The following is a 7,940-nucleotide window of genomic DNA, read 5'->3' on the forward strand; positions in this document are numbered from 1 at the left end:
AGTGAGATGAGAGGTATTTTATTTAGCAGATACTGACTTCTTTGCTAGGTCATGGCTAACATGAGAAATGTCCAAAATGCATTCATACTCTCATTCTGTATCGCTCCTCCTATCAGGATGATTATCCTCTGGCCAGCCTTCCTCTTTTGGGTTACTCGGTCACCATTCCTTCCGAGTCAGAGAACATCCACAAGGACTACGTCTTCAAACTGCATTTCAAGTCCCATGTCTACTACTTCCGCTCCGAGAGCGAATACACCTTTGAAAGGTAGAACTGGAATAAGAATTGTTTTTATTGTCATTGATAACAACGTAGTGAACATTGTTTACAAAAAAATTGACATAGCCACAGTGTTGGGTATGTTATAGTAATTAGTTACAGCTACTTGTTACTTAATTTAAAACCATAGTTGTGTTATACTCCAGATTAATGACCCCCCAAATAATGCTTAACTCTGACAGTAACTATCTAGTTGAAAATATATACTCATATTGAAGACGACCCCTTAAACTACCAAAGAATAGTCACATAATAAGAGAAAGAGAAGAAAATATGTGGAAGAAGTGAACCCTTCATATTTATCCATATGTCCGTATTTTGTCTTCAAACCACTCGAAGATTTGCTTGTTTATTTCTGTGTAATGTCTAAGACGTTTTATTTTATTTTCCAGGAATGGTGTATTGCAAAAATTATTTTACAAATAAAAAGACCAATATTCATCATTTTTTACTGTAAATTCAGTGCTCACGCTCGCTTTGATTGATTGATTGATTTTGCTGTTCCTGTACAATATGTTTTGAAATCATATTCATGTTAAAGGCATACATTTTTGGTGTAAAGCACAATTTCTTTATTATTATTTTACTTTGATTTCTTTTAGGTTTTACAGGAGATATGTTTTATGGAGACCAAAGTGCTTCTTATTCCTTTCTGGTTTTTAATTTATATGTTTTTTTTAAATCAAGTTTTAGTGTATTCAATAAATATTTATCCTGTTTGGCCCGCGACCATAGGTGTGGTTTGAGTTTTGGCCCTCTGTACAATTATTTTGACACTCCTGATCCAAATGGTAAATGGTATGCATTTATATAGCACTTTTCAAGTCACTGAAAACCTCCCAAAGTGCCTTGCAGTGTGCTCCACACTTACCCATTCACACACACACACCGATAGCGCTGACAACCGTGTAAGGCACCTACTTGCTTATTGGCGGCATTAGGGATTTAGTGTCTTGCCCAAGCGTGACAGGCTGTGCCTCCAACCATGCCTACTGCGGCACCACAATGCTGTTGGGTTTGATGGATGGATGATAAATGCCAGGTGGAATGAAGATTTTAGCCTTTTTATTTGCAACTGGAACACTGGAAATACTCTAATCTATCTAAATCCAATCTAAATGTACGGTACTTAAAAATCCTGATAGGCTCTGAAACAGTTGAACCGATATTTCTGAAAATGTATACAGTCGTACTTTAGGCCTAGCGGAGTGTCTTTGATGGGTTTTGTGTCAAGGGATCCACAAAAATTACCAACAAAATCAATAATCATCCGCTTGTGTGTACAAGAGGCTCTGGAGCAATGTTCCCTGTAATTTTCCACGGGTCTGAGCGTTCACACAAAGTCTGTGAGCAACGCTTGAAACAACAGTGAGCAACCATAATCCCAAGTATGGCAAGATAATTAATTATCAAACATGTCCAAAACTTGACATCAAGTTACATTTTGCTGAGTTTCCGGCAATGCAAAATTATTTTTCTCTTTTGAATGAATTGACTCATGTACTATTGCAAAGGTTGTACGGCCTACAGACGTCGTTTGTTCTTACAATTCTTTCACAAGATATCCATTTCTTTTTATTTCCTGATAAATTTTGTCGCATAATATTAACATTTTGGGGGGCTTATTTAGTCGGTTGTAAGATACAGAACTGTATTTAATTACATTTTTTTGTGGAAGTACAATGTTGGCAACAAGATTCACTTGATATAATTGGAAATTATTTGAATGCAACACAAACTGTTTCTTCTTTTTTCCGTGTTTTTTTTCTCTACTTTTTTTAAAAATTCCTTTAAAAAAAATCTCATTGTGTTTATTTTTTCCGAGCTGTTACTTTTTTCTTTTTGATCTCTATTTACTTTTTTCCTACATTTCTTCTTTTTTTCTGGCTTTTTTCTAAATGTTTCCTTCTTTTTTTCTCTTCCTTTTGTTTCTTTTTTTTCAGCTTTTCACTACTTTTTCATTTTGGTATTTTTTTCTTTTTTGTACTATTCCCCATTCCTTTAAGTCATTTTGTGAATAATTTTACATAATATTTGTTCATGTTGGGATTAAAGAAGCAGAAACAACCTGAAGAGACGTTCAGGACCCGAAAGAGCCGGTTCCTTTTAGTGAGCCGAGCCGAAGAAGCCGGTTCTCGACAAACTTTACTAACTTTACTCAACTTCGTTCTACTTCGACTCGACTTCAAAATACCGCATTTAGGACACAATGTCAGGGGAACCCGTATATTTTTTCCTTCATGCACTATAACTTTGACTTAAGTCGCTTCTTGATTAGTAATTTTGAGCCCTCATTTTTGTGCGCTGAGAATGTGCGAGCAATGCGCAATTGCGCACGCGCGCAGCTTAGAGGGAACAATGCTCTGGAGCTGCATGTGGCCATGGAGCTCTTTGGCGCTCCCTCATGGCTCCCTGGCGCTTTTTGGACAAACCAAGGCCCCAACAACCTCACCCAAGTAGAATGCCCGACAACAGGCCAATTGGCTTGTAGATAAACAGGCAAAAAAATTTACAAGGTTTAATGAAATTATTAAGACTGCTCACGTGGGATTGTTTTTCTTTTTTCTTGTGGTCCTCAGGTGGATGGAGGTAATCCGTAGCGCCACGGCCCCCTCCGGTCGAGCTCGGGTGCACAACAACAACAACAAGGAGGCCCATTGAGTTGCTGGAACGTCCGTCCATGTGCCCGAGCGCATGCTGGTGCTTTTTTTTTGTTTTGTACTGCTCTAATGGTGGCACGTCCGCTGGTTTCGACTGCATCAGAGACTGCATTTCTTCTCCTGACGTTTTTAAAGCTTAATCTTTTTACAGGATGCCGTTTTATACTGTTTTGTAATAATAGCACCCACATCCCATTCCTCATTGTGGTTTTTATGCAGTACGACAGCATCTGCATACTTTCTTTGATGGCTTTTTTCTTGCGAAGGTTTCTGGTGCCATGGTGTTTGTAACACTCCGGGACTTTTTATTGCAATTTTTTTTCCTCTGTATTGTTTTCTTTTTAACTTCTGATGAATGTTACCTTTGAGGTACGCCATAAAATTCCAGTCAATATAAAACAGGCCACCCTTTAAAACTTCATGCTGTGCACCTGGCCTTTATATTGTGTTTTTTTTTATTATGATCACACTGTAGAAGGTTTTTTCTCATTTGTAAAATTGTCAAACAGAGGCTTGCTTAATAATGAGCCAAAGAAGCAACCTTCGTTGTTAGTGCCATTTTCTGATGATTGTTAAGTTTCCTCGTTAAAAACTGTGTCCGTTTTGCTTTTATATTTGGAAATGTCTACAACCATTGCAGGATGACAAAGCTGTGTAACAGAGCTTTAAATATTCTGTTGAGAACAAAATAGACACCTTAAAATTCTAGTTGCCTCTGCTTCTCATTTAGTAGGATTTATATCTAGGCACAGCACAAAAAAACCCAACATCAATTATTAATTAACAACACAACGAAATATTTGCACAGGCACAGCTGTACAATACAATTAGATACCGTAAATTCCGGACTATAGAGCGCACCTGATTATAAGCCGCACCCACCATATTTTAAGAGGATAACAGCTTTTGTACTTACACAAGCCGCACCTGCATATAAGCCGCATGCGCCGACATTAAAACATGTAAGACAATCACGAAATTAACCCAAACCCGACTTTGAGGCCTGCAATTGTGGGGGGAGGGATTTTTAAGGGTTATTGATCTATCTTCGTTATTCATTATCCATTATCCGTTATCGGTCAGTTCATGACGGGATGGGGGGAGGGATTTTTAAGGGTTATTGTTCTGTCTTCGTTATTCATTATCCATTATCCGTTATCGGTCAGTTCATAATACGCTACAGGGGTTTGGGGTTTTTAAGGGTTATTGTTCTATCTTCGTTATTCATTATCCATTATCCGTTATCGGTCAGTTCATAATACGCTACAAAGCCTAGAAGCCGGGACACTTAGGCTGAGTCCCATTCTTCGCACTTTCACTCGCTATGTGCCCTAGTCACTCGGTTTGCGCGTTCACGTGAAAATGGGGTGTGTCCCGATACTCTCAAGACCGAGGCAGAAGTGCCCTCAAACCATGTCGTAGCCACTTCAAGACCGAGGGGGCTCTCGACCTCACTTGGCGGCGAAGTGACTACCCAGAAGGCTTTGCGAATTCTCAATATCAACAAACATGCCCGGAAAGGAACCGCACAAATGTAAGTAGTTTTCCACAACCACGCATGTATTTGCAACAAAATGTATTGAGATATCTTAGTTAGACGTAAATGCAATAGAAAATCGTATTTTCGCGTTAAAACACGAACATTGCAAAATCGCTACTTTACGAAGTGCACTAATCTACCAAGGGAGCTGGCAAAAAAAAATCTTCACGCTACAAACTTTAAAGTAGGATAACTGGGCAGAAAATCACGGTTCAGCCCATCCCTGTTTTTATCTTAAACGAGTCGTCCTTTTACATCTACTGTACATGGCCAGTCGCTAAAGGAGCATAGTCAGAATACCGTTCTGAACATAAGCGCTTGTTTACTGCACACAATTTCGGGTGTCGTGTTTTATTTACAATATGATTCTTTCATGTGAGATCAGAATGCATTAGTTTTCATCATGCATTATGAGTAATGTCTCCGAATTTCACGTGGAAATACAGTTGAAACAAACTACTATCACATAGTCCACTGCCTTCTCTGTAAACACATATTAAGTAAACTAATTACCTTCTCAAAATGTTGTCCAAATGTGGAGACAATTCTAAAGCATATGTGATGCTGGCCAATAGAAGGCTCATACAGCCATAAGAATAACATGTCAATTTTGTGTATCTATTCACTATCAAATAATTATCCAGAACACATCCTATAATTTCCTGTCTCACATCAACTTGCTGAGCATCCTATACTCAGTTGTTTTTGTACAATACATCAGCATTAAGTAATTCTTGTTTTTTCCACCCAACCTAAAGGCCACTGTAGAACGTCCCGTGGAAGAGCTGGTCACCATCACAGCTACCACGCCATCCACACCACCGGGCACGTCGTTGGCACCTTCTAATCCGGCGCCAAACCCCAAATCACCCAGAAAAAAAAGGAAGCACGATACACTCCTTGACTTTTTGAAAGCGGAGTCTGCCGGAGTGAGGAAAAGGCTCGAAGAAACTGTGGCCAAAACTGAGCGGTTCCCGTCCTTTTTGGGAAGCTCGTGGACAAATTTCCAGAACAGTGACATCTCTGCAATGTTTCCCTTTGTTTTATAAAAGGATAATATTGTTTTTTTTATTAAGAACTCAATGAAGTTCCAGTTTGTGTTTTCCAGCTTCATGGAAGTATTGGTATATTTTTGTTAAAATTTGTGACACATTATTTACTATTATGTATTTTGGCCCAATGTGAGTTTGTTTTTCTGAAAGTAAACTATTATTTAAGCTGGAGTGATTTGTAGTTGTTTTCTTTCCAACAGTCACATAGTTCACACACAGTATCTCACATCATTATGAAATAAACCACCAAGGTGTTACTCAAAATGAAGATGTTTATTGAATAGTAATGCAGAAAAGCACATAATGCAAATGTGGGTCTGACTTAAAGAGCCTAAATATGGCTTTTGGGCAATTTATTCCATATTAACTGTGGACAATTCTTTGTACGGTGGACCTGGGAACCCTGAAGACCCGTGACACCACACGGTAGGACAGAGCGTGGGCCAGCCAGTACACGTAGATCAGGACCTCCAGCCACGGCCCTGTTCCCTCTTTAGCAGCTCATGCAGGGCCCACATAACCTAACCTTCTTGCTCAACCTTAAGTCCTGAATGAGTTCTGACTCCACATCCAACCATAAGCACAGGATGGGAACATTCCTGTCCAACCTGTCCACGCTTATGGGACAGCCACTCTGGAACACAATAGATAACAATTTAGACATAAAAGTGGGCATAGAAAAGAAAAAGACCGCTTTAACTGTGATGTAAGCATCATGAAAAAATGTTGAAATGACCTTTTTTATATCCAATGACAACTCTTTTGAATTAAATTCCTTATGAACTAAGGTTTTTGGGTCGTACAGGGAAGTTTGGTGACGATATTATGTCAGCTTAAGGGTCAGGTGGACTGTTCTTGTGTTTGTTTACTTTTCGTCATGTCACACATTCAAAACCCCTACTATATGTCATAAAATGGCATTAAGATACTAATAAGTAGATTGCCATTTATGTCTACACAAACATAGGGTATTATGTGAACGTGCATTGTATGTTAACTCTTACTGTATTTGACCGAACGGGTCATTTTTTTTAATGAGTGTACGTACCTTGTAAAGATGAATCAGCACTACATAGCGCCAAAGCTGTCTTCAGTATAGCACATTTCTCCTCCGTTGATTGGAGACACGGAAAAGATGATGAGCTTTCAGGCAATCGGTAATAACACAGCTGTAGCGGGCATTTTTAACGTTGCACGAACTCTCCAACTGACACACTACGTTGAGACTCGAGTTGTTTACATGTGACGTAGGCCTATACGTCACTAAGGTCTACAGCCAATTAATATTACCGCCATCTCCTGGACAGGGGTGGAACCTTGCAAGTCTTGTCCAAACCTTTTCCACTTTGCACTCCACTCGATGAGGGCACTCCTCTATCGAGGGACCTCACTGGAGGGTTCTCGGGGCCGAGTGAGAGAAATGGGATTGGGCCTTACTCTCAGCCAAGAGGCCAAGCTAAGGTCCCAGCCCTAAAGCCTTGCTGCGATCATTGCGAATGCACCGTTCCCGGAGGTACTGCAATACCGGGCCGATGCATGGAGTGGTCAGAAATTTCTGGCCGTGAAGCAGACGCTGTTGATATTGGCCCTGAAAAACCCATATTGGTTGATAATACGCTACAGGGGTTGGGGTTTTTAAGGGTTATTGTTCTATCTTCGTTATTCATTATCCATTATCCGTTATCGGTCAGTTCATAATACGCTACAAAGCCAAGGTGCCGGGACTCTTACTCTCAGCCAAAAGGCCAAGCTAAGGTCCTAGCCCTAAAGCCTTGCTGCGATCATTGCGAATGCACCGTTCCCGGTGGTACTGCAATACCGGGCCGATGCGTGGATGCACCAATATATTCCTTCGCGCGCAGCCACGAGGAGGGGGGGTTTTGGGGTTTTTAAGGGTTATTGATCTATCTTCGTTATTCTTTATCCATTATCCGTTATCGGTCAGTTCATTATACGCTACAAAGCCTAGGAGCCGGGACACTTACTCTCAGCCAAAAGGCTAAGCTAAGGTCCTAGCCCTAAAGCCTTGTTGCGATCATTGCGAATGCACCGATCCCGGAGGTACTGCAATACCGGGCCGATGCGTGGAGTGGACAGAGCAAGCTCTTATTCCATCTCCGGAATGCAAAAGTCAAAAGGCCAACAGGCCAGGTTAAGGACCTAACATCAAAGCTTTGTTACGGCATAGCTAAGGACCTAAGGCCAAGTTAAGGTCCTAGCAATACGCCAGAATTTTCTGATGCGTCCAACGGTGACCACCAGTGGTACGAGGGGGGTTTTTAAGGGTTATTGTTCTATCTTCGTTATTATGGGGGTTTTTGGGGTTTTTAAGGGTTATTGTTCTATCTTCATTATTCATTATCCATTATCCGTTATCGGTCAGTTCACAATACGCTACAAAGCCTAGG

The 7,940-nt window shown here is 40.4% G+C and overlaps 1 protein-coding gene, 2 long non-coding RNA genes and 1 pseudogene across 6 annotated transcripts in view; 2 read left to right on the forward strand and 2 right to left on the reverse strand.

Annotated features, from left to right (window-relative positions):
- LOC148352670 (FERM, ARHGEF and pleckstrin domain-containing protein 1) overlaps nucleotides 1-3,648 on the forward strand; it is a 98,557-nt gene extending 94,909 nt beyond the window's left edge. For all 4 annotated transcript variants that reach the window (XM_088353540.1, XM_088353542.1, XM_088353543.1 and 1 more), the window contains exons 26-27: nucleotides 117-268; nucleotides 2,860-3,648. In XM_088353540.1, coding sequence (XP_088209666.1) covers nucleotides 117-268; nucleotides 2,860-2,941 — 234 coding nt within the window. In that variant the 3' untranslated portion in view covers nucleotides 2,942-3,648. The remainder of the gene's footprint in view (nucleotides 1-116; nucleotides 269-2,859) is intronic.
- Nucleotides 3,649-4,184: 536 nt separating this feature from the next.
- Nucleotides 4,185-5,703, forward strand: LOC148352671 (uncharacterized). The gene is made up of 2 exons (XR_015852749.1): nucleotides 4,185-4,474; nucleotides 5,239-5,703. It is a non-coding gene; the product is annotated as an uncharacterized LOC148352671 (long non-coding RNA).
- Nucleotides 5,704-5,786: 83 nt separating this feature from the next.
- On the reverse strand, nucleotides 5,787-7,045 carry LOC148352672 (uncharacterized). Its single transcript, XR_015852748.1, has 2 exons — nucleotides 6,581-7,045; nucleotides 5,787-6,166 (listed from the first exon to the last, which is right to left on the reverse strand). It is a non-coding gene; the product is annotated as an uncharacterized LOC148352672 (long non-coding RNA).
- A 526-nt stretch (nucleotides 7,046-7,571) lies between these two features.
- LOC148352673 (U2 spliceosomal RNA) lies at nucleotides 7,572-7,687 on the reverse strand (annotated as a pseudogene).
- Nucleotides 7,688-7,940: the final 253 nt, after the last annotated feature.

The sequence above is a fragment of the Urocampus carinirostris genome, chromosome 14 (assembly GCF_059441175.1).
Source record: "Urocampus carinirostris isolate Australia breed hairy pipefish chromosome 14, RoL_Ucar_1.0, whole genome shotgun sequence".
Lineage (NCBI taxonomy): Eukaryota > Metazoa > Chordata > Actinopteri > Syngnathiformes > Syngnathidae > Urocampus > Urocampus carinirostris.